Source organism: Cololabis saira, chromosome 10 (genome assembly GCF_033807715.1).
Source record: "Cololabis saira isolate AMF1-May2022 chromosome 10, fColSai1.1, whole genome shotgun sequence".
Classification (NCBI taxonomy): Eukaryota; Metazoa; Chordata; class Actinopteri; order Beloniformes; family Belonidae; genus Cololabis; species Cololabis saira.
This window is the reverse complement of record NC_084596.1, coordinates 33,491,291-33,517,420: the sequence shown is the minus strand read 5'-3', so window position 1 is coordinate 33,517,420 and position 26,130 is coordinate 33,491,291. Positions and strand designations below refer to the sequence as shown.

The window sequence follows — 26,130 nt, the reverse complement described above, 5'->3', positions numbered from 1 at the left end:
GGGAACAAGAACATGTGCTGTTATGCTTCATTTTATAACATTTTTTTTTTACAAATTACAAATCACAGAGTAGCCTAACTATGGAGTTTTATTTGGGAATCTTTTTTGTTTAAAAAAAACCCACCTCATTGATTAGGAGGAAGTTGAAGCAGCAGGGTCCCAAAATAAAAAAAATAAATAAAAAAAAAAAAACATACTGGGCAGGAGAAAATGGCGTTAAGACAAACTCAATTTCCCAGAATGCAACATCATGACGAAACGTTAACTTGGCGCTCACTGTGGATGTCTATTTATCTGCTGTACCGTCCAGAGGCTCAGATAAAGGGAGTTTTTTATTCACTGTTAGCAGAAAGTAAGTAGCAGTGTCCTGTATATGGACACTGCTACACTGCTACACTTCAATTCACAAAAGTAAAACTATTCAACTGTTACTCAAATTAAAACTAAGCAAAACAAAAGTCAGAAATATTACACACAAAAAGACAGAAAAGGCTACTTGGTGAATTCAAACATTGTCAGTTTTTCCAAATCTAAAATATGAGAACAAGAAATTGGCCCCAAACCAGGGTTTATTCATACGCCCTGTAGTCGAGCTTGTGCAGAAGTCATCGCATGACAATCCTACAAATAGTGAGCAGGCTAATAAAGAAATATAAATACAATTGTACAAATAACATTTACATATTGTAAACTAAACTCGTTTTTTGGCCCACTTTAATCTGTGGAATCATGCTTTTTAATGCGGTTTCATACAACAAACAGGAGTAAATATTCGTCTGCAGGTATACAATAAGGAGCTCGCAGCAGTTGCACGTAGCAGATCTAGGAAACACGTTCCCAGTACAGGTATCACCTAAAAGGATGGAAAGGATTATACACTTCAGCCAACACGCAGTGTCAGAGAGGATGTGTGCAGCATGAACTTGAAAGCATCCATCCATCTATTTTCCGTCCCCTCTTCTCCCCTTCCTGGACGGACCTGCTGTATCTGGATGCCAAAGTGGAACCAATTCATGACGTGCATGACATTATTCTCTAAAATAAGATATTCACGCAGATTATTATTCATAGTTATTATTAACCCCTGGATCATTTTGTTTACAGACCTGTAGCCCACGCGGAGTCCCCCTGAACTCTGTCGTCACACAGTCACGACTTGTGCGCGTACTGGTGGATGCCATGATCATGTTCCTCCTCCTCCTCCTCCTCCTCCTCCTCCTCCTCCTCCTCCTCCTCCTCCTCCTCCTCCTCCTCCTCCTCCTCCTCCTCCTCTTCCTCCTCCTCATCCACCACCAGCACCTCCTCCTCCTCCTCCGTCTCCTCCCTCTCCTCCTCAACTGCCAGGCACAGTTCCCTTTGCACGCCAAGACCATGCATTAACAGTAACAGCAGCCACTGCGGTCTTCCTCCAGCACCATGCACGCTGCGGGCATCACAGGAGCCGCTGCGGACGCCGCTGCGGACGGTGGAGGCAGCAGCATGAGCAGCATCAGCAGCAGCATCAGCAGCATCATCAACAGAGGCAGCAGCAGCAGAGGCAGCAGCAGCAGCAGCAGCAAGGCAGCCGGCAGAGACAGGGAGGAGGAGAGGACCGACAGGACGGTGCCCTGCAGCCAGCAGGACAGGACCAGCAGCCACCAGCAGCGGCCAGCGTTCTCACCGTCCGGGGTGCTCGGTGAGTTCCACGGGAGAAAAAAACGGGAGGATGTGCATCTTCACTGGAGAGGAAAGGAAGCTGGGTATTTGTGTTCATTTGTCTTTAAAAGAATGGGATATTGGTTATTATAGGCCACGGTGGACGGGGAATTTGGAGCGGCCACCGATTCCCAGACTTGGCTGAATGACTTGAAGGATGCTGGATCGGTGATTCTCTATTAGAGGTTTTTGACTTATTTGCTTCTCTGCCACCTCTCTGGCTGCACGGCAGCTGCACATTCCGATTCAGACAGGCCCTGGAGCAGTCGGCTTGTGTTGCCCACAGGTGCACGCAGGAGACAGGAGGTGCGTGTCCCGAGGGCGCAGCCGCGCGTCCAACAGGAACATCAGCGCGTCCTGGGCATGGATGTATTATATTAACGGTCCTGGGCTGTGGCCGGTTCGTCCCAAGGACTTCACAGAAAAATAGAGTTGCGAGGAAGCAAATAAGGAGCGTTGTGGTCGTTGGAGCAATATTCATGTACTGAAAATGTTGTTGGTGCAGTACCACCTTAAGTTGATTTACGTTTCCGTATGTTTGCACTGTCCTGAATCAGTTACTTATCTTCTATCAGAAACATAGGTGTTTGTCAGTCCTTCTTGCTATTTTCCCGACAGTTTGAGTCCAAATGAGAGATAAATTAAGGCCTTTTTTTCCCAAGTGGAGACAGATGTCCGAAGTATAATCTGAGTGGCATCTTTGGTAAATATCCTAGTGATACAGTACAAAAGCTCTGCTGTCAAAGATGTTTTACACATCTGTTCACAGCAGCCAGTGGAAATGAAAATTATCAGGCTGATCTGAGTCTGCGATGTTACAGTAACGTGTAAATCTGAACTTCTGGATAAAAGAGACATTTCAGACTTAATCAACCTAAAACAAAGTGAAAGGTTGGATTTTAATGTAATATGTCCCCTTTCGTGATATTGTTCATTGTTTTGAATTATGCAAAGCCTTTAATGGTTTTCAATAACTCCACACAAGTTGTAGATCCGATAGTTTACTCAGAACTTCAATAGGCAGGTGTTAAAACAACAGGCAGCGGGTAGTAAACCGTTATAACCGTTATAACCGTTATAACCATTATAACCGTTATACCCGTTACGTTGGATCTGTTTACAGCACAGCAGTGACGTAACCATGGCAACACAGCACTACCCAAAGGTGCAGCATTGCATAAATGACACAGCCTTGTTCATGTGAAATTGAACCAATGTGTCAGTGGTTGACATTTCCCCCAGTTTGTTTCTGTTTTGACCCGCCTGTGTCCCATCTGCCCTGATTGTCTGCACATGTGTCTCGTTATCCCCTGTGTATATCTGGTCTTGTCATTCCCTTGCTCCTTGTGGTTCCGTACTGTGTTTTCCTCCATGTGTCATGCCAAGTTTTTCCTCCAGTTTTTTCATCCCTGTTTCTGTGTATTGATCCTGCTAAGCAGCGCTTTGGTTTTTGGTCCTTGCCTTTTTTTGGAATAAATCCTTTTTCGTTGAACTCCTGCCTCTCGCTCTCCTGCATCTGGGTCCTCACCACACCAGTCGTGACACAATGTACCAGGGCCATCCCTGATCTGGCTTCTCTGCTGGATTTTCCCAGCATCCCTGTCACATGGACCAGCTTCGAGGAGCATTAGTGGTTTAAAGTGTACAACCTAAAGCCCGATGGAGAGTTAAAAGATAAGAACTCAGAGTCTTGTTCACATCTGTCAACAAACATCCTTAATCATTTTTTGATGTGTCATGCAGCGAGCTGCGGCGCATGAATAATCATTTTGCTGATTGCCACATCACCCACAGCTTCCCTCGTTTGCTTCGTTGTTCAACTTGTCTGCAGTTGTTGGGAAACCAAGAGCTCACGGCGGCATCCGTACTATTGTACAGATCAGTGAACGTACAGCAAACCCGCCACGAAGCTTCACACGAGCACGAAGACAGTGGAAATGGTTCCCGCTTCACGCCTGCGTGGCACCGGCCTTTTTATTAGTATGAACTGGTATGTTCTATAAAGTACTTCAAATAGCTTCTGGTTCACTTGGGAGATGTTTGGATCTTGTGCTGAAGCTGTCTCTTGTGATTAAGTCAAAAAGAACTTGTTGCAATTGCAGAAGTTAGCAATTACAGTAATTACCAGTAATGGTAATTACTGTTAACAATAAGGCAAGTATGCAAAGAGGCCCAGTACATTCTAGTTCACACGGGTAGATTGCCACCACCTAGACAAGGGATTAGTACACATTTATATGTTTAATCATGGATCTTTCTGTTTGTTTATGTCACTTTCAAGGGAAATGAAGCAATTAAATATAGAAAAAAAATAGTTTGAAGGACCTTGAAAGAGTAGCTTGTCAGGCATAGAAGAATCTGTAAGTGTCAATGTTTTGCAGAAGCAAATTAAGATAAATGCAATCATTATATTTGTTTAAAGAGTTATATATACTGTATAAGACCACCATATTCCCCAAACTTCCCAGAATAAAAAGGCTCTCTGCTGCTCTACCGTATTGTATCAAACATAAGAAAAGGTAGTTTGACTCGTTGTCCAACATATGATATGGGCAGGTATAGATGAACAGCTCGAGGTCTGTGACAGAGATGACAGCAGCACAGATGGCGCTCAGTAAGAGGGATAACATGTGCTAAAAGCAGGGGATTCGATGATGCATCTGCGGAATGTTAAACACCGATCTCTCACACACAGAGGGAGCGTCTCAGTGCCGTTCAGTGAACGGTGAGGAGGTTGGTCTATCACTGAACCAATTCTGCCTGAGTGTTATCGAATCAGAGCTAATGTGTGAAAGAAGGGCCAGAAGAAAGGTTGACTTCAGTCCCTGTGTGGTAATAATTCACAGCTGGGTAGGCCGAGGCGTATGTGACGGTGGCTCTAGAGATGGATACGAAGCAGTACTTTGGTGGTGTCTATTCACACACTGCTCTGTTTCCAGGTCTCGCAACATTTGCTCAGTCATCTGATCACTGCATTGCAATCAGTCGCCGTGCTTGCAGAGGAATTATTGCTGTCTCTTTGTCACAGTGCCACAGAAAAAAATAAGAAACGACAGAAAATACCAAGAAGAGTGTCGGTGGTGAGTGGCAGTGTGAATGAGTAAGCAGTCCCGGTATTCATGATGAGATGAAATGAGCATCTGTCTCTTGCAAAAACACTCTTTTTCTGCATACTGATTGCATCTCCTCACTGTGTTCTCCTTTATTCTTTTTAGATAAACTGTTTGGGAAGCGACTTCTTCTTGCCCGACACTACATCATGTCTCGCAAGTCCTGGTTGAAGATGGTTCCCACGGAAAACTGTGACATCCTGATGACATTCCCGGGTACGGTACAGTTCCAGCCGTGGTGAAGCCCTTCTGGTAACGAGAACAGTGACCATGAGGTTCCTTCAATGACCAGCCAGTAGCTTGTTAATCAGGTCTCTGGAGACCACATGTTCTCCATCACGGCCCCCTCTGCAGCATGTTCTTATGGGTCTCACTGCATTTCAATGAACTGAATTACACATATGCAGCATGTAAAGCACATCCTCTGCGTTATAATCTCTTTCAGATTTGAGACACAGCGATCAGCCATAAGATCATGACCACTGATGGGTAACGAGAGCAAACGCTGCTCATCTCATTCTGCTGGGAAAACCTGCATCCTAGCATTCATATGAATGTTATTTTGGCTTTTTCACATTAAAAGACCAGTTTTTATTTAATTTGAAGGACTATTACAAAGTGTTGTCTGGCTGCAATGATTTTCTGTTTCTACTTTCAGTTCATAAACAGTTAAAGTAATTTTCCGCTCCCGTTTCGGTGGGAAAACTGTATCTAGTTTTACAGCATTAGGTCACATCTATGACTCAATAAAGTAATTATGGAAGAAAACAATGAAATGAGACAGTGAACGAGCAAAAGAACAAGCAAAAGTAAATCTTACTGTGTTGTAAAAGTGACTTAAGCTCCGGTGTCTGACACTTGCAAACGTTCATCTGTGCTGCTTTAGCTGCAAGTAATAACCAAGTAATTGTTATGAACTTGAGAAAAAGCTGATCTTATACGTGACCTGAGGAAACCTCTCCTCCAGACGACTCCGTACGATAAACACCATCACGTACAGAAATGTGATTTGTGATCGATCAGCATTTACGAACATACTCACACTCACACTCTTTGATCAAATCCCAGTTTTACGTGGCACCCGTGAGTCCGGAGTACATTTTTAGTAAAGAGGGGATTCATGTGCAAATCTACTCACCGAAGATTTAAAAAATGAAGTCCAAAGTCTCTTGAAATTTGCTGTCATTCTGCAGATGCTCTGATCCAGAGCATCTGCAGAAGATCCTTCGGGCAGGGTCAGTTATAAATATTAACGTCACATTAATATTTAAAGTAAAACAGAACACAGAGAACCACCTCCTTCCGCCCGTCCCTTCCCCTCCGTGCTTGCAGAGAAACCATGGCCGTGATGACCTCCCACAAGCCTCTGTCCGCTCCAGCAGTTCATGTTTGCAAACATGAACCCTCCCCTTGTCGGTGAGCTCGGGGTCAGGCTCTTTTACGGAAGTATTCCTTAAATGTCTGTGTCAAAAAACCACAAGAAAACAGCATAAATGCAGCCTTTCAACAACATTTTCACACCGTTGTTGATAGCAGCTGGTTTAAGGAGGTGGAGGGAGGAACTTAACTTCACCCCCTTGTGGCGGTTGGATTGGTCTGTGATGTCACAGAACACAGCTAATATGATCAGCACTCTGAACTACATATGTTATACCCTCAGTGGCTCCAAACAAGGTGACAGGGTGACGGTACGTCTGCACTTGTAGTCGATTACCACATCAGACACTCAAGGAAATGCTTTGACGGACAGCCATGTCCTCCATGAACATGACTTCATGCCACCGAAGAGAAAATAATCTCTTAATAATAAGTATTTTCACTTCTCTCAGATACAATAGATGACCACACTCTGCTGTGGCTCTTGAATCAGATTCGTCTGGGAATCCCTCAAATCAGCATCCAGGTCCGCCAGCATAGCCACACCCAGGCGTACGCCTTCTTCATCACCACGGCCTTTGAGAAGTAAGACTAAAGCTCTGACTCTGTGTCTGTGCTCAGAAATATTTGACACCACTGTTTGACAAGTCTCAGTCAACAATTGACGAGTCGTTTTGCCTATTTTCTTACCTGTTACGAGGATAGTTTAATTGCTGATTTTTAATGAACAAGTGCCAGTGATTCTGGTGTGCAGGACTATGTCTTGATTAACTCAGATTCAAAAACCAGGGAAAGGCCTGTCAAGGCTAAACTAATCTAACTTTAGCTCAAACAGAAATGTAAAAGAAAAACAAGTTTAGAGGTTGTATTGAAGGTCATCTTTCCAAGTTGTGGTCATTTTCCAGAAGGTCTCATGGTACTGCTCATGAATGTCTCCATTCAACACCAGTTTGCTGCGAGGAGCCGAGCAGATGGGCATGCACAAGACTGTTAAACCTCAGTTTGGTGGAGGGATGCGGCGCTTCTCCTGTGAGGAGGACAACATCTATGAGAACATCGAGAGCGAGCTCTGCTTCTTTACCTCCCAGGTGAGAACTGCAAGGCTTGTTACCCTGAGCGTTTATCACATGTGCTCTATGGGATGGAGAGTTTCCTCCAGATCACATGAAAACATTTGTCTCCGTGTAACTGTAACTGTGTTTAGGAGCGTCAGAGCATCATTAAGTATTGGCTGGACAACCTGCGGGCCAAGCAGGGGGAAGTGCTTCACAACATCCACTTCCTGGAGGGCCAGCCAATCAGTAAGCGTAACATTTCTCTCCTCTATTTTGTTTCTAAGGTCTTATTGAAGGAATATTCCTGAATTAAACCAACCCTGGGTCTATTATAGTTAGTTTAGTCCACTGGTCAATTCATTAGTCGATGCGGCCTGGCTCGACCAAAACTCTGATTGGTCGATTCTTTAATATAATCAGGAGGAAAGTACCAAGTTTTAAAGGGGGTATTTTCAGAGCCCACCTCTTTCACGGTAACGGTCTATCTTTTTGGACACCCACTTATTTTTAATATTATGGATTAGCCCAACCCCCTGACTGAAACGGGTAGATTGTAAAGTAGAAGAACAAGGTCCGGTGATTTGTTGAACTCTATCATGTCAGAGACATCTGCAGTGTGGCAGAATTTCATAAAAATACACAATGGAAAAAAAGTTGTATGCAAACTTTGTAAGCAACAGTTTGTATATCACATCTCCGCATCAACATAGCTGATCACCTGAACACTGTAAGCCAACCTACACCGTGGTCCTTGTCTCTCCCTCCATCTCTGTGCGCCTGCCTGGTTAGCAGGGTGCTGTTTTATTAAATATATATTCATATTGAAATTCTGGCGTTTATTTGAGCCCCACCAAAATATGTTGAACCAGAAAAAAATACTCGCGACCACTGTTCAATTATTAAAACATGACAAAACAATGGTTTTATACAAATAAATCTTCCTCCTATTAATTTTGACAGGCTGTAGTGTGTTATTAATTTCTGTGCAAAACATTAGATCAAAAATGATTTAGTATAGCCTATAGTAAATGGAGGAGGAAACGCAGAGAAGGCAGAAAAAAAAGAAATAGTTGAATAGTCAAATTTTAGTCTAAATTTGAGGGTTTCAGTCGACCAAGAATTGCTTTGGTTGATAAAAACCCTAGTTGTTAGATGGTAATAGATGTAAACTTTCATTAGAGACCAAAACGACATGACTTGTCCCAGTTTTGAGCTTGAACAGAATATAAGTCTGCACTGTAAAGGCCAGTAATGTTGAGAACTGGCTGGTAGTAAAGGGTTAAAAAGGATTGTTTGTATTGAATTCACTTTAAGGTCACAGCCATCTCAAGTCCACATTCAGTTCAATTCAATTTTATTTATATAGCGTCTATTACAACAGAAGTTGTCTCTAGGCGCTTTCCAGAGACCCAGAACATCAGTGGACTGCTGAATGTCGAGCATACTAATGTTGCTATTGACAGTAGCATCCCAGACATTCTCTAAATAGTTGGCCGACAGCAATGTCAGGTGGGTACAAACGGCCCTTTTTTCCACTTTTAAATAGATATTTATATTAATAATTTAGTTGGGCTATTAATAATGGCCATTATTCTGCAAACATTTATCCCATTGCAAATCAGCACTGCTTTCCTTCACTATGTTCTGGCCCCTAATGAAACTTAACACACCAGATCAAGGTTTGATTTAAATGTCTTTCAGAAGCATTGGATCACTTTGCATTGGATCAGAAATGCAGTTATTCAGTTTAAAGACAAATGCTAGATGGCCTCTTTGTGAAGTATGTCTGTTCATCAGGCTTGAGTTTTAGTTGTGACCTCTGAAAGCTGACCAGATGAGTGTCACCGATGTGCAAATGTGATGGTGTGTTTGCTTTAGTTCCAGAGCTGGTCGCCCGCGGGGTGATCCATCAGATGTTCCCTCTTCACGAGCAGAGGATTCTCAACCAGCTGATGACATCGTGGGTCCAGGCTGTGTGCGAAAGGCAGCCCCTTGGTACGAAATAAGAAAACTTACACTAGATTTTGCTTCTTGAGATAAACTGGAATTACCGAGCACAACAACAGACTCTGTAATATAATATAAGTCTCAAAATGTATTTAACTCTGATGTTCTTTCAAGATGACATCTGCGACTACTTTGGAGTGAAGATTGGGATGTACTTCGCCTGGCTGGGTTTCTACACCAACTCCATGCTCTACCCCGCTGCCATCGGCTTCCTGCTCTGGATACTGGCGGAGGCTGACCAGGTACCTGCCCGCTCTCACACCTCTCCCTTAAAGCACCCGGAATAATGTTTAAAATCACGTTGTGTTGTTCCCCATTGATAACAACTGTTTCACTCTTTCTGCACACATGTGCAGGTATTTACACTCATATACTTTTTTAACTGTTTTTTCTTCTCTTTAATATTTATAAGTATTTATAAGTATTTTTGACCTTTTATTTAATGTATTTTTTTCTAAGCAAAATTTGTGGATTGGAGCAAATTTAATTTCAATGTAGCCCTACTGTCTGTGGCAAAAATGCAATCTTTGGATCATACATGTATCATACTTCGTTGTCATGCTTCCTCTCCACAGTCAAGGATGTATATTTTATTTAGTTACGCAGTATGATAACCTCTTTTGGTCTGATACTCCTCCACAGACGAGTCAGGACATCTGCTGCGTGGTTTTTGCCCTCTTCAACGTTGTGTGGGCAACATTGTTTCTGGAGCGCTGGAAGCGGCGAGAGGCAGAGCTGGCCTACAGGTGGGGAACCCTGGATATTCCTGCCGAGTCCTTGGAGGAGCCCCGGCCTCAGTTCAGGGTGAGGGCCGTGGCTTCGGCCAGCTTATCAGCATTCTTGTGTTTACTCCCAACAAACAAGCTGGAAGGCTTAAAAAAAAATCACTCCTGCTGTGTCATTCTGCATGAAGCATCGTTGGCAGTGACTGTTTGTACAACTCTAAAGTGTCTAGACCAGTTTACGCTACCAGGAAATACCCTCATAAGTGTGCAGGAGTTGCAGGAGTATGTGTACTCCATGGATGTATTATATTAACCTGGATACCGGACAGGAAAATGGCCTCCGTTCATTTCAATGGAAGTTTCTCGCCTGTCGCATACGCCGAAAAAAGTTCCTGACTTCCGGGTTTACTTCCGTGTTATCGGGCCCATAGAGCATGCGCAGTTGAGTTACCTCCCATGATGCTCTGGAGCCTCCCATCATGCCCCGGGGCAATGAGAACGAGTATTAATATAATATGTATTAATATAATATATTAATTAATGTATATTATTACATGTATATTATTACATATATTATTCATGTATTAATATAATATAATTATATAATATGTATAAATATAATACATCCATGGAGTGCACGGACACAACCGTGACGTCACGCCCAGAAAAAGACTTTTCTTTGACTTTTCTGGCCGTTAGAAATCATTTTTGACGGATATAAAGTCCATGACTTGAAAATATAGAATACAAAGATTAGTAATTAACGGTGATTACAGCTGGAGGTGTCCTGTGAACAGTTTTAGAGGCTTCTCTTTTACTATTACTATTTACTATTGCGGTCTATGGGAAAAAAGCTTTTTGGGCCCCATGGGATTTTTTTGTTGCAGTACCGCGGCTGGCCACTGGGGGGAAAAATCGGCGTGCCTGCTGAGTGCGAGACTGGCATGGATGGAGACCGGGGGCCTGGTGTGTACTCTCAGTGGGAGGGGCAAGGCAGCTCCTAGTGAACAGGAGGGGGAGGGGCTGGGCGGAGTTAAAAACACATCTGGAGGGGGTGAGAGCACCAGCCCGGCTAGCTCAGTCGGTAGAGCATGAGACTCTTAATCTCAGGGTCGTGGGTTCGAGCCCCACGTTGGGCGCTAACATTTTTTCATTTAGGGAAGATGACTTCTGTTTTCTGTCAATTTATCACGAGGACCTAATTCTGTGGATGATGTTAAACCCTCTTTGCACTTTTGTTTTCTTAGTTTTTTCCCTTATACTTGTATTTTTCCACCCACACATTTTGGATTTATTTCAGAGATGTTTATAATTTTTTTTTTTTTTTTTTTTTTTCAAAGAATTTAAAATACTTTTGTCACAGGCAGAGAATACATCCATTAAGAAATAAACAAAGGAAACTTGTTTTTTTGATCAAGAACAATTTCACAGATGCCTTCAGTTCATTCTTTGCAATGACATAATACCCTGCACATCTTTCATGCTCCTTCTTCTTGTGCTGCGTGTGCAGGGGGTGAAGCGCTGCAGTCCCATAACGGGCTGTGAGGAGTTCTACTACCCTCCCTGGAAGAGGACTCTGTTCAGATGGCTCGTCAGTCTGCCCGTCTGCCTCCTCTGCCTCTGTTTCGTCTTCGTCGCGATGCTCCTCTGCCTAGAACTGCAGGTTGCTGCTTGTTAGTGCAGTGTACAAACTCAGGTTGAAGAAATGGGAATGAAATAGTTGAAAAACCAATTATAATGTTGATGCAAGAAGTCAATAATACATTAAAATTAATTGTCTAACCTTTAACAGTGGAATATAGCAATTGTAAGTTCAGATAAAATTAACAGCCCTTAGAAAATAGTTGTAGAAATAGAGAGATGATTGATAGGAACTTATTTAAACACATTCTTATTCACCTTGCAGGAAGTGGTGATGGAGATTCAAGAGCTACCTGGTGTCACGAGATTCATCCCTAAAATACTTCTGGCCATTACTGTAACCGTGTGTGACGAAGTGTATAAGAAGATCGCCTACTGGCTCAACGACATGGGTAGGAGACCTCAACGGGATCATTATTGTTATTATTTTGATCTTTGTGATCTACAGTATTGGGGGTAAGGAAGTAAAAGAGATGGTCTTTGCCTGTGATTTTACGGTCCGGTTCTGTGGTTCGTGCTTTAGGATGCAGCTAAAACAGACACAGGAAAGAGCCCAAGCACCAAGGTTCATGCTTTTCTTGTCTTTATTTTTCCATGCAGAGAATTACAGACTCAAGAGTGCCTATGAAAACAATCTCATCATAAAGATGGTTTTTGTAAGTCATACTTCCCCCTCAGTTAAATACAGAGATTCCATCATTATTTGCTTTCTGAGATCTTTCCATGTTTTCTGTTGGTTTTACAGTTTGAATTCATCAATTCATATCTTAGCCTTTTCTACATTGGATTCTACCTCAAGGATATGGAGCGACTGAAGGAGGTAATAACTTCAACAACACGCCATCGGGAAAAACTATTCAGTATTTTGTAAAATATCAACAAAACTAATCATTGTGGTCCTGATTTTAATGGAGAACAGATCAAAGCCAACATACGCGATTTTAAAACTTTAGTTTTATACTCATCAACACACTTCTAAAGTAAAAAGAACAGATCAGCACGAGATCAAAACCTAATTAAGAAATACCTGACAGGATTTCTCAGCTAATTGAATTAACAGGTAACGGGGAAGGTAACATAAATGGGTAAAGGATCACCATAAAGAAGTGCTGCTTGTGCAGAAGTCAATGCTTGAATATGCATTCTTGTTTCTGTGTTATGATCGTCTGAATGGCGATCAGATACTGCATCACAGGTCCGTTGGATTCGCCCAGGCATTTTACGTGAGACACAATAGGTCCACAAGGTTGCTTTGTTTTTGTCTGCCTCCTTACATAAAAAATGATGTGGAGTTAAATATCAAGAATTACAAAAGTGTTTTTGAGTGAAAAGTGCAATTCTGTTGGCAAGAATGCTTTGTTCGTTTTAATTATCACTTTACAGTCTGTATGTTATACATGAGAGATCATTTTAAGAATTTAAATGTTTACCTAAGTAGCCTTATATTAAAACCTTTATTTAGCTTTTATTTAATACCATAAAAACACATCCTTTGGCTAAACAACTGTTACTGAATTGAATGAGAATATTTGTTGTATTTCGCCACTAACATGATGCAGTGAACCTGCCGATGTGATGGGTTGGCTGATTTGGGTTCAGTTCTGAAAACACCGGTCTTGAAACGCCCTCAATCGCTGCCCTCGCAGATGCAAACTAAAGCTAAACAACACAGAGAGGATAAGATAGGACGCTGCACTGCAGCGCAGTGCTTACTGTAATGTGGTTATCTAACTCTGAAAGTCATCCTAGAAATGATGAACGAAACAGGAGATGGATAACCTGGCCTGTATGAAACAGTTAAAACCTTATAATCTGTGATGGCATAAGTTCACACGACAGGGATAACGCAGACATCTGGGAATGAACCATCAATGATGAAGTAAACGCTGAAATAAACAACAGTCCTGTTAGTTCCATAAGTTGATTAAAAAGAGTTTTGAAGCTTTTCTGCAGAATTTGTAAACTTGCACCGACATGCATCACTGAATGATTACAGGACTGTGGCACATACTGTACCTCAATAATGATGAAAGCATTCAAAAAAAAACATGAAAAAAGGGTCGTTGTTGCCAAAAGTAAGGAAATCATTTCAGGAAGAATTCTCCCTGGTTGTTATTGATCATCAGATAGTCAGGGTCATCAATCAGTATTAGATATCTTGGTTGTTTAATTGACAACAAGCTGACCTTTGAGCCAGGGGTCAATGCTGTGTGCAAAAAAAAGGTAAATAAGTGTTTATTTTCACATTGCAAGCTTCCTCTAAAATCTGTAAACAGATGGTTGACCTCACTACAACTCAAAACATCCTCAAAATGTGGGGATTGTGAAAACATTGAGGTCTATTCTCCAGGGCTTTGAATCATAACTACTGTCAGTGTTGCGAGGATAGGTTGAACGAATGGTGTTTTCCTGGTTTATTATTTAGTATTTTAGATAATATACAGTACCAGGTAACAGCTGGATACTTTGTATGTGGCTGCGTTAAAGCTGACTGTTACAGTTAATGATCAGAACCATTTCAGGCAGCTTATTTTGTACCTTTAGATAGTAAGGATATCAACACACTAGCGCTGGGCGATATGGACCAAAAGTCATATCTCGATATTTTCTAGCTGAATGGCGATACTCGATATATATATAGATATTTTTTCTGTGCCATAATTGGGGTTTCCCCCAAAGCATTATAGCATAGCATCTCTGTTAGCTTCATTTTTTTCTGAGGCAAACCCTTAAAAAAACAGTCAGTTTTAATACGAAGCCTCGTGCCAAATGTCACACAGGTACCTTTATTAACAGAGGTCTGCACAATATCAAAATGTATAAAACAAATGAAATAAAAATAAATTGCCTGCATGTATATGTAACCCTTTTACCACCGGCTCGTGTATTAAAACCCACTTTATGCTGGAAAATTAAGCTTTAACTCTTGTCAGACACTTTATGGTAAAAGTCACATCTCAAATTCTAAATATCAGTCTAGGATACTGTATGATTCTTGCTTCTAAATTACCCTTTAGAGGCTATGAGAAATTACACTAGGCCTTTAAACTCTTATGCAGTACTCTGATAATAAACACAAAACAATTAAAACCAACACAAGATCTCAGTTTTCGAAAATGTATTAACAAGAAACACACATCCAACCAAACTTTTCTCAATAGAAATACAATAGAGAAGTAAAACCCAAAAAGTACCCCGGGGTATGGTTTTCTTACTTTAGTTCAAACGTCTAAGTTTGATTTGAGTGCAATCTTTTTTAAACTCTCGTTGGCGCGCTTTAGTTGGAGCTCATGAAAATGGTACCTCCATGTGTAGATGAAACAGCAAGACCAAACCGCATCTGATAGATCCCTCGCTCGTCTGGCAGCCTCCGTCTCCGACCACAGCAGCACTCCAGCTTCCCCGGCAGCCAGGACGCGTCCTCCGTCACCCTCGTCGCGGCAGCCTCCGTCTCCGACCACAGCCACGCAGCACTCCGTTTCCCGCAGCAGCAGCGAACTCCGTTCCTGCAGCAGCAGCGAACTCCGTTTCCCGCAGCAGCAGCGAACTCCGTTCCTGCAGCAACAGCGAACTCCGTTCCCGCAGCAGCAGCGAACTCCCGTCTCCCGCAGCAGCAGCGTTCTTCCCCAGCGAGGACGGCAGGTGTTCACCCGGCTCCGACCAGCCAACAGAACGTTGTCACCAAACTCAAGCGACCGATGTGAATCCGACCCACAAACTCTGAGCTGGCAGCTCAGCTACAGTTCGCAGTCTTATTCACGGATAACACTGACGGCGCACGCAGTCCCAGAGTCTCCGCCATTTACACGTTGCTGCTCTCCTTTTTTCTTTCTCCCGTTCCTCTCCGGAAGTGTAAAAAACCCAAAATGTCATGAACTCACGCATGTAACAGAATTACTTTTAACATATTTTTAAACATTCACACCCCATGAAATGATGTTTTTTCGTTTTGTTTTAAGTCAATAATTTTTAAACATAAATTATTATACACTTAAACATCTTATCTGTATGAAATAACCATTCATATAAATTAAATACCACTGATATTTATCAGAGTATTACATATAGAATAAAAATGCTTCTTGAATAAAATAAAACAAATATCCCTTTTCTGCATAACAATTAAATTAAAATACACTGTGCAATTTTTCCACTGAGGTTGACAGTTGTGCAAATAACAAAATATTTGTGCAAATCTCAAATAAAACATTCAAGTCAATTTGTCACAAAATAAGCTATATCAAAATCATAAAAAAAAGCTATATCGATATAAACGATATTGTCTCGTACTATATTGCGTTTGAAAATATATCGATATATATTAAAATCTCGATATATCGCCCAGCCCTACAACACACCACTCGTGCACTTTCATCCATCCAGCGCAGTAACAGAAACTTTGTCTTCCCCTCACAGATGTTAGCTACTTTGCTGATTTTTCGCCAGTTCCTGCAGAACATCAAGGAAGTCCTGCAGCCGTATCTGTATGAGCAGAACAAGCTGGGTGTCTTCACCCCGAAGGTGCTGTGGGAGCTGCTCCACGCCATCATGCTCAAGTACGGCCGCCTGGCTCTGGGGAAGGCCCAGGCCTCCATGACGTCCTACCTGTTCCTGGGGGGCAGAGGAATCCCGGTCGGCCACGTCCCCGGCTGTAACCCCGAGCCGAGGAGGAGAGGCGACCTGAAAGCTGGTTTCAGGCTGACGGAGGAGGAGTGGGACCTGAACGACAGCGCCATGAAGCAGCGGAAAGTCAGCTTCACAGAGAAGGTGGACTACCAGGACGTCAGCGCGGACACGCAGCCAGCAGACGACAGTTTCCTGGAGGACAGTCCAACGCTGGTGCAGGAAGGGATGGATCCATCCAGTATTTTTGACAGTTGTGACGAGGACAGTGACTGTGAATCGCTTGCTCAAGTATGCACTCTGCTTTTCTCAGTTGCTTCTCTGTTTTTGAATCCATCCTTTCAGCTTCACACCCTTCCCACCAAGTCTGTTCAAAATGTCACGAAAATGTCTCATTCTTGCTTCATGCTGTGAGATGAGTCACTGCAATATCACATTTTGGTTTGACATAGTTTGTTTGTTTTGTTTTTTTAGGTTTTCCTGACACAACCCCATCCATCCAGGCGTGGGAACGGCACGGCTATGTTCACACTGCAGGCAAACGCAGCCCAGATTTCAAAACAGAAGCTTCTTTTTTTCTTTTTTCTTTTTTTTTACAGTCTCTGGTTCACAAAAAAGTCTAAAAATAAACAACCACAAAAATATCAGATCTTGGCAAAAAAAAACTCAGGATTGAGTTTTAAGCCCTGCAGCGTGAACGTATCCTGTGAGAACAGTGACTTGTTGTGACCCCTTAGTGGCTGTGACATCCAGAGTATATACCATAATACTTAAGAGCATGTCAGTAAGAGGCCAGAGAGCATTCTGTTTTGACTTTGCTTTGTCCTAAAAACACCTCTGAAAACTATTTTTAGTGCATTGCTGCATCAAAAAATGGAAGTTCAAAATAAAACAAGCATAAATCTAACTTTCCTCTGCAGGCCTAAAGTAAGATGTAGAGAGAAAATGAATCAGAACGAGTTAATTTTTCATCAACGTCGCCATAAACGGGTTAATGCGACTCCTAAACAGTAGTGGCCCACCATGTCACGAAAATATCTCATTCTTGCTTCATGCTGTGAGACGAGCAACTGTTATGTCTAAGTCCATTCAGCTCATTTCTCCACGTACAGAACCGGCAGCAGAATGAAAAAAATATCTCAGTTGTTACCACAGGACACCAAGGAGAACGCCAGTGTGCCCCCACCGAAGGAATCCGACTCCGTCTGTCAGAAAAGGAAGATCCCGGGCGAAGGGAAACATGATAAGAGATCATGGATCGACCCCCCGGAAGAACTCAAAACCTTCACCCTCACGCAGGCTGAGATTGAGAGCTGCATGCAGACGTATGAGGTAACGCTCCAGAATCACCCTGCTCCACGTTCATGAGAATATGCCTGAGAATACCAGCATGGTGTTTGCTGTCAGCAGGGCACGCTGCTGGACTACCAGGAGATGTTCATCCAGTTCGGATACGTGGTCCTGTTCTCGTCCGCCTTTCCCCTGGCGGCCATGTGTGCTCTCATCAACAACATCATTGAGATCCGCAGCGACGCCCTGAAGCTCTGCACCGGCTTGCAGAGGCCGTTCGGGCAGAGGGTGGAGAACATTGGGCAGTGGCAGGTTAAAACGCTCTTTGCTTTGGAGAAAGTCTTTCAGGCGACTGAAGGCATCTTTTCTAAATCTCTCTCTTTTTTCCTCACCACCAGACTGCGATGGAGGCCATGGGCTTGATAGCCATCATAGTTAACTGTTACTTGATTGGTCAGTGTGGGCAGCTGCAGCGGCTGTTCCCCTGGCTGAGCCCCGAAATGACCATCATCTCAATCGTCCTACTGGAGGTAAGCGTTACGTGGTGCGCTGCAAGTACAGATTTGTCCTCTTTTAGAATATGAAAAAAGAATGCAATTGTGCTTTGATGGAAGTGTGTTGAGTTTGTCCCTCTGTGGTCGGTGGTTTTCAGCACTTTGCAATCCTCCTAAAGTACATCCTCCATGTTGCCATCCCTGATATCCCTGGCTGGGTAGCAGACGAGATGGCCAAGCTAGAGTACCGACGAAGGGAAGCTTTCAAGGTATAGCTGGGTCATAGCTTGAAAGACCTTCTGCCAACGTTAGGTTTGCTGTTGGCTGATGTCTGTGTAGTTTCAATCACATATATATAAAAACACACACACATATATATATATATATATATATATATATATATATATATATATATATATATTTGTGTGTGTGTATGTATGTATGTATGTATGTATGTATGTATGTATGTATACACATACATACAGTACAGACCAAAATGTTTGGACACACAATTTGTTTGAATGAGGTGTGTCCAAACTTATGGTCTGTGCTGCATGCATAGTATGCATGCAGCACAGTATGCATCTCCTGGTCTGTTGGTGTGCATTTATGTATTTATGTAAAATGGTCCCAGGTATCTGTGTAGTTATTGGTCGATATATTTCTGCATCACATCTGCAGAATCATGTGATGCAGAAAACTTTACGTTTAACTAAAAATGTTACGGAAACAAAGCCATTTCATTCCTTTTTATTAATTTGTTTTTCATTTCATGTATTTATTTGGCAGGCTGATTTTAGGTTCGACATAAGCGGTCTATTTTAAAATTGGAGAAATCATGAATCAAATGGAAAACTTGCAGTTAAATCCTTTAAAAGGGAATAATACCTAAGTTAATAATGTTGCTAAAAGGGTGATAACAGGGCTGGATACAAGAACACGCATCCCAGAGAAGATGAATCTTTCAGGAATACTCTGGGAAAGACTACATAGTTTAGCAGTTTAATATTATCAGAATAATAGTAAAATTGCCAAGAATCTACACATTTCATTATCCAGTTTCTCTTGTTTCAGATTTAGACGGCAACATTTCGATTTGGCATAGTTTGTTTTGTTATTTTAGGTTTTCCAGACACAACCCCCTCCATCCAGACGTGGGAACGTCTTGGCTACGTTCACACTGCAGGCAAACGCAGCCCAGATTTCAAAACAAAAGCTTTTTTTTTTTTTTTTTTACAATCTCTGGTTCACAAAAAAAGTCTAAAAATAAACAACCACAAAAATATCAGATCTTGGCCAAAAAAAAAACTCAGGATTGAGCTTTAAGCCCTGCAGCGTGAACGTATCCTGTGAGAACAGTGATTTGTTGTGACCCCTTAGTGGCTGTGACATCCAGAGTATATACCATAATACTTAACAGCATGTCAGTAAGAGGCCAGATAGGATTCTGTTTTGACTTTGCTTTGTCTTAGAAACACCTCTGAAAACTATTCTTAGTTCATTGCTGCATCAAAAAATGGAAGTTAAAAATAAAACAAGCATAAATCTAACTGTCCTCTGCAGGACTAAAGATGTACAGAGAGGAAATGAATCAGAACGAGTTGAATTTTTCATAAACGTCGCCATAAACGGGTTAATGCGGCTCCTAAACAGCCACTGACACAAAGACTGACTACACTTTTTAGAAAATACTAGTCTTTCTAGTATTTTATAGTGCGTATACATGTAAATAAATGATTGACAAATATTGACAGATATTTAGTGTAAACACTAGGGGTTTTAAAATATTTTCCTTTAATTAGATCTCTGCTTTAATCTGATTTCTCTGCTTCACCTCATCCTTCTGCACGACTGATTTCATCTCGTCTCCTTGTAGAAGCACGAGCTGCAGGCCCAGCAGCACTTCCAGCAGCAGCTCAGGCGCCGGCGGGAGGAAGAGGAGCTCCACCGCCAGGCCGAGCTGCAGGCTGAGGCCCGTCAGGACAGCGACGGTCACAAAGCGGACCAGCACCAGCACCACCACGACAAAGCACAGGGGAGCAAGGCGGGGGACAAGCCCAAGAGACCCAGCTCTCTTCTGGGGAACAACAACGTGATGAAGCTCAAGCAGATCATCCCCCTGCAGGGGAAGTTCTCCTCCAGTTCCTCGCGCTCACCGGCCCAGTCCCCGACCGGAGGAGAGGCCAAGCTCCCTGGATTTCTGAAGTTCTTGAAGTCCCCTGAGGTCAAGAAAGAGCCAGCGGTTGCAGTTGGAGCCACACCAGGGTCCACGGGGGCGTCTACAGCTCCCCCTGGTGGCCACGAGAGGTCACAATCTCCCAACAGGACATTCAGTCCAGGGAAGCTCTTCAGTTTCAGCAAGTCGGAGGGAACTGTGGTGTGTGCAAATGGCACACAGCAACTGTCCCAGGCTGCTGGCGCCCAGCCCGGCAGGGCTGATCCAAACACCACCGCAGAGGAATTACCCTCTTCTGAGTCAGACAGAGAAACGAGGCAACTAACTGAATCAGAAAACACAAAGACTTCATAAATGCTAAATTACACTGACGTAGTTATCTAAATAAAGACAATGTACAAATGTTCAAAGTATATAGGCACGTCTAGCGGCACTGATGTCAACAAGTGTTAAACTCTCACTCTCGATGCAACTTCCTTCTCCGAAAGCATTACACCATCTATTAAGACTTGATAATCCAACCTGCACACAAGTGCGGTGAGTGTACATCTTCCAGTGGGACAATGGTAGCCTTTCTTTAAGGTTACAATTCTGCATGACTGCCTTGTTTGCAACAGCACCGGGACAAATGTTGATGCGACGGATCATTGTTCCAAAGTCGGGACCCGTTCTCCAATAATCAATAATCCCTTTCGTCGAGGGCCATAAACAGCAGCTTCCCATTCCAGGTTTGTTTCTCGTTTTGGTGCCAATAATGAATGCATGTTGTCATGTGCATGCATGACATGTCCGTTATCTTTTCAGTTGTCAAGCACTTTACAAGCCATTGTATTCTTCTGCAATAGGTCAGATTTATTCACTGTGACCATAAAAAATATTCTATTTTTCCTAACGTTAATTTTCTATAAATTATTTTACTACATCAATTAGTGAATGAAACTCTATGAAGCAAATAAAGCCTCGCCTGAGCCTATGGCCATCAAGCACAGAGTAGAGGATGAGTAAACGTTACTGTTGGAGACCATGCTGATGAGTTCATTTGTCTTCTGGATACAAGACGCACACAAAGGAACCCTTTTAAAGGAAATGACCACACCCACCAGAGACTCACTGCTGTCAAGGGTCCAATTCTCTGGAGACAACTTTCAACTGGTCTAATCCACACCTGCTTGCATGTAGAAAAACAAGGGGGAAACAGAGAATTATGTTGAATTTTACCCAGAGATGTGACCGTTTGCCAAGTCAAAGGCTTTACTGTAACACTTACTGTAATATACACACACAAGTAAAGATCTTTAAATGGCAAAAGATTTATACAATAAATTCAAAGCAAACAAACACATTCCAAACAGAGTCATGTGTCAAAGGTAGAAATCAAACTTTTCTTTGAAGAGCTGGGAAAAATAAAAATAGCTCAGTTTTACTTGAGAAACTTACACTGAGTTTACACTCCTGCATAAACAGCTCAAGTAAACACAACCTTGAAAAGCAGCCGTTAACAACTGAGCATGAACTGTCTGGTCTTTTAACTGTTCATTTTTTTCCGCATCCTCTGCACATATACCGCAGTTCTGACCAAACGTGGGCCGATTCTTCCGGGACAGCGGAAAATTTGTCTGAACAACTTGAAAAAATGTGGCCGTCGTGAGAAGTGAAAGCCCTGCAAACTTCCAGGACAAATACTGTGCATTCTAAAAGTGAGCTCGACACTCAACATGCAGTAAACGCATGGTATACATGGCCATCTATTTTAAGTATGTTAGTCAAAAATATTTATCCTTCTGAAATTACTCAAATTAACCTCCTATGTAAGAAAATGTGACTGGCAAAACTTCTCAAGCAGCCTACATATTAGCCTTGCTAACATATGACTTCACACGCATCTAGACTTCAAATATTCCTTGAAATAATGTGTACTTTGTTAGTATAAAAAAAATACAAGAACGGCTTATGGAGTTTCAAAATAATGAGCATTAAACCATTCAGCCATCAATGTACTTTTGCATTACTTCCAAGTACTTTTGTACTTTTGCATTACTTAGTATGATTATGTACCTTTGACTCAAGAATGGTTGATTTCTGTCTTTAAATAAAAAGGTACAACAGACTTGATTCCATTTAAGGCAATAAACCATTATTCATCATGAATAAAACAAAGCATTTCCTTAAGCAACCTTATCTTTTATGTGGCACAGCCCTTGATGAAGTCCTGCATCATAACTCGGTTTCTACCCCGAACAGAACTATGTTTTTCCTAGTTCACCAGTATAATGCCAGCACTCACATAAAATGAAACCAAAATAACATTTTAAAAAGAACAACTCTTACTATATGTGATCCAAAACTGAAAAAACCTCATAAGATTAAGAGAAAAACTTAAGATGGCATGCTACAAAACATGCATTATTTCAAACACTGTGTAATAACAATGCAGTGTAAACTCTTAACTGGCAGTAGATGAGTAATTACTTCACACCCGCATTTCAGGAATTAAAAAAAAAAAAAAAGTTGTGAGCATACGTGAATATAACCAAATGAATCATAAACTGAGGAGGTAGATTTAGAGCATTTTCAACACTTCAACTCTAGATGGTGGCGGTTTATAGGAAAAAAAAAAAATTATGTTTCATGAAAGCTGTTTTGGTTTGAGAAGAAATCTGATGTTTACTGTTTACTATTGTGACAGCTGTGGTCTGAAATATCCTGAATCCTGTGCTCCATCGTCACAGCGCAGGTTTGCATCCCTGTCTGTGTTTTGTTCGAGGATATCAGTCTCTAGTTGGAAAGCGTCAACAGTCAACGAAGTTATGAATCCTCATTCCGCTCCCGACTGTCTGTTCTGGCAATCTTTCGTGGAGGCGCCGTGTTTTCCCCTTCTGGTTCCTGTTCTCGCTTTTTTCCTGCATTCTGGTAAAATCAGAGAAATACTTTTAAAAGACAGAAAGTCACAATGCATCGACCACATCTACTGTAAAACACTGCACAATTAGCACCTGCTTTTCACTGGATTATGTCACTAGTCTTTTCAAGCCATTACCTTTTTATCCCACTGTTGATGTAGATACCGCAGCAGGATGTTTGTCTTTTCTGTGACAATAACTAAAAGGGGGGAAAAAAAAGAAAGTCGCTGATTGTACCGTGAGAGACATACAAATAAAGGTGCACAAATGTGAGAAAGCTGCTGAAGAAAGCTTTTCTCCTGATGAGTAAGATCACAGTAAACTGAAAGTGGGTTCACGTAGGAACTTGTACTCACTCTGTTCTGATGGATAGTCTCGTGTGGGAAGATACACAGACGGTCGGCGATTCTAAAACAATGACAAATAAATCTTTTCTCAAAATTGTGTTTCTACTATGTGACAACACACATTGGATGTCTAACAATAATTAAGAGCTGTTTTTTCTCCATTGCATTTTGTATGCTGACATTCACAGTAATATTCAGGTATAAACCAGACCGACTCTTACTCTGAAAAACCCTGCCATCTCAACAGCATTTTCTGATCACCTTAACCAAATAATAACATAATTGGGAGATGGCACAATACAAATAGGTCATCTAAATTATGTCAACCTAGTTAGACAAGTATACATATGAATCTATTGTTACGTGAGACAGTACCTGCCTGTACCAAGTCTCAAGGACTTTAAACATGGGCCATGGAAATATTTTTTTTTTCTTTTAAGACGTTTCACGTCCCATCCTTTGTTTTGAAATGTCTTCAAGAAAAGAAAAAGAAGTCCAGTCGCCTTGTTTCCAAACCTTTGAGAGTTAAGGCTGATTTATGGTTCCGCGTTACACCAACGTCGATTTAACGCGGAACCATAAATCAGCATTTACTAGATAGATAGATAGATAGATAGATAGATAGATAGATAGATAGATAGATAGATAGATAGATAGATAGATAGATAGATAGATAGATAGATAGATAGATAGATAGATAGATAGATAGATAGATTTATTTATAGTACCCTTGGGTAAGTTTGGTTCACAGTGAGTGCCTCCTCATACAATCTAAAACCATACACTCAACAACACAGGATAATATAAAGTGACAACAGTGCTTTGGCTAAAAGAACAAAGAACAAGGACGGCCCCAAGATAAGAAAAAAACATCAGTAGATAAAAACACTAAAATATTAAAACCAAGCAAAAGGATAAAAAATGTGCCTTTTCATAAAAACAAGATAAAGGAAACAATACAAAACATAAATACAAAGTTATGTTGCAGTTTCTCTCACTTATTAATAGCACTGATGGCTGCTGGTACAAAGCTGTTTTTGTAACGTTTAGTTTTACAAGCAGGTACCATGAACCTGAAACTCACATTTAAGAGGGTGGGAGTTGTCTTTTAAAACAGAGACAGCTCTCCTCTGTAACTGTTTAGTATACAGGGATTCTGGCTGAGTACTATGCCCTGTCTGCCAGAGAGAACACCCTCCTGCAGGTTTGCTCTCTAACATGTAGACGTTATGAGATCATCCTAAATCACATGCATGTCAACACTGTAACCGGAACCCGTCCTATCCAGAACCAGGCTCGTCGGTGTGGAGATGACCACTTACGGATGCTTTACATACAGAGTCTGCATGGAACCTGCTGAAGTTGTTTTTGTTGTAGACGGGCAGTCCCTTCAGGAAGTCTCCCTGCGAGGAAACACAAACAACACATCAATCCCAACCAACTCCTGACATTCACGCCGAGGACAACACAGATGTCTCGTTTATAACCTACAAACAGCCTTTTAGAGCCTTCCTATCCTGTAAAGTGTCTGAAGAGGCTCTGTAGCAGCTTGACCCACCTTGTCCATGTCTGCCCGGCCAGTGTGGTCCCGCCGAGGCTACAGCCGCTAGCTCCTGGCCCTGCTGTCCTGACCCAGCACCGTGGATACTAACCACTGCTGCACTGTATCTAGTGGTTTAACAGCTTCTCGGAGCCGGTGTAAGTCCCAGGCTAGGTTACGTATTAATAACACCTCTTTCGGCCGAAGAGCTGCTACTCATATGCTATAACTGGAAGTCTCCGCAGTGCTAACTTGACTTCCAACTAAACTGTTGTCTGTCCTTTTGGGAGCGTTTCCTGTTTGATATGCGCGGCAGCTGATTGGCTGAACGGCGGAAGTCCCAGGAGAGTTAGTTGAAGCCAGTGCGCTGATTGGCTGGAGAGTGATTACGTCAGCGCGCTGGTCGCCCACGCAAACCAAGCTGTGGTAGTACCTGTACCATAGCTGTACCATGGATGACCACTCGGGGACCAGCCATAACCGTAGTAGTTCATGCTCCACTTCCACCAAATGTACAAAACTACATTCATTCCTGCATTTAACATGTACAGGACTGTCTCAGAAAATTAGAATATTGTGTTTTTTTGTAATGCAATTACAAAAACAAAAATGTCATACATTCTGGATGCATTACAAATCCACTGAAATATTGCAAGCCTTTTATTATTTTAATATTGCTGATCATGGCTTACAGTTTAAGAAAACTCAAATATCCTATCTCAGAAAATTAGAATATTCTGGGAATCTTAATCTTAAACCATAATCAGTAATATTAAAATAATAAAAGGCTTGCAATATTTCAGTTGATTTGTAATGAATCCAGAATGTATGACTTTTTTTTTTTTTTTTTTTTTTTTTTTTAAATTGCATTACAGAAAATAAAGAACTTTATCACAAAATTCTAATTTTCTGAGACAGTCCTGTACTATATTGCTTAGATGTGTGTTCGTCTGAGTATTCCCATTTAAAGACACTTTATGCATCTGCTTTCTGGTTACTAAAAGCAGTGTGGTTGAGGTCACATTTCAGTCACTAATGTCCCCAACAAATACTAAGTCGCCGTCGCCCTATTTGTAACTTAAATATAGAAATAATACACCTTTATTAACCAAAAATTAAGCAAATGTTTGAATCTTCAACTCAGAAGTCC

General features: G+C 41.8%; 2 protein-coding genes and 1 non-coding gene across 6 annotated transcripts; 2 read left to right on the top strand and 1 right to left on the bottom strand.

Moving 5' to 3' along the window:
* Window positions 1-1,359: 1,359 nt before the first annotated feature.
* Window positions 1,360-23,491, top strand: ano8a (anoctamin 8a). 3 transcript variants are annotated; one of them, XM_061732645.1, is made up of 18 exons: window positions 1,360-1,675; window positions 4,911-5,021; window positions 6,635-6,767; window positions 7,132-7,270; window positions 7,387-7,483; window positions 9,116-9,232; window positions 9,359-9,486; window positions 9,887-10,048; window positions 11,480-11,632; window positions 11,876-12,002; window positions 12,211-12,266; window positions 12,356-12,430; window positions 16,027-16,524; window positions 17,389-17,565; window positions 17,644-17,835; window positions 17,922-18,053; window positions 18,176-18,286; window positions 19,894-23,491. In XM_061732645.1, the coding sequence occupies exons 1-18, from the start codon at window positions 1,417-1,419 to the stop codon at window positions 20,545-20,547; spliced, it is 3,321 nt and encodes a 1,106-aa protein (XP_061588629.1). In that variant the 5' UTR covers window positions 1,360-1,416; the 3' UTR covers window positions 20,548-23,491. The 3 variants fall into 3 exon arrangements, with proteins under 3 accessions (XP_061588629.1, XP_061588627.1, XP_061588630.1); XM_061732643.1 differs by having other exon boundaries at window positions 17,377-17,565; XM_061732646.1 differs by lacking the exon at window positions 18,176-18,286 and having other exon boundaries at window positions 17,377-17,565.
* On the top strand, window positions 11,036-11,108 carry trnak-cuu (transfer RNA lysine (anticodon CUU)). Its single transcript has one exon. It is a non-coding gene; the product is annotated as a tRNA-Lys (tRNA).
* Window positions 21,396-25,291, bottom strand: LOC133452909 (DET1- and DDB1-associated protein 1-like). Of its 2 annotated transcripts, none has more exons than XM_061732648.1 (5): window positions 24,999-25,291; window positions 24,778-24,843; window positions 23,450-23,501; window positions 23,231-23,292; window positions 21,396-23,100 (listed from the first exon to the last, which is right to left on the bottom strand). In XM_061732648.1, the coding sequence occupies exons 1-5, from the start codon at window positions 25,005-25,007 to the stop codon at window positions 22,999-23,001; spliced, it is 291 nt and encodes a 96-aa protein (XP_061588632.1). In that variant the 5' UTR covers window positions 25,008-25,291; the 3' UTR covers window positions 21,396-22,998. The 2 variants fall into 2 exon arrangements, with proteins under 2 accessions (XP_061588632.1, XP_061588631.1); XM_061732647.1 differs by having other exon boundaries at window positions 24,763-24,843; window positions 24,999-25,286.
* Between the last annotated feature and the right edge of the window lie 839 nt (window positions 25,292-26,130).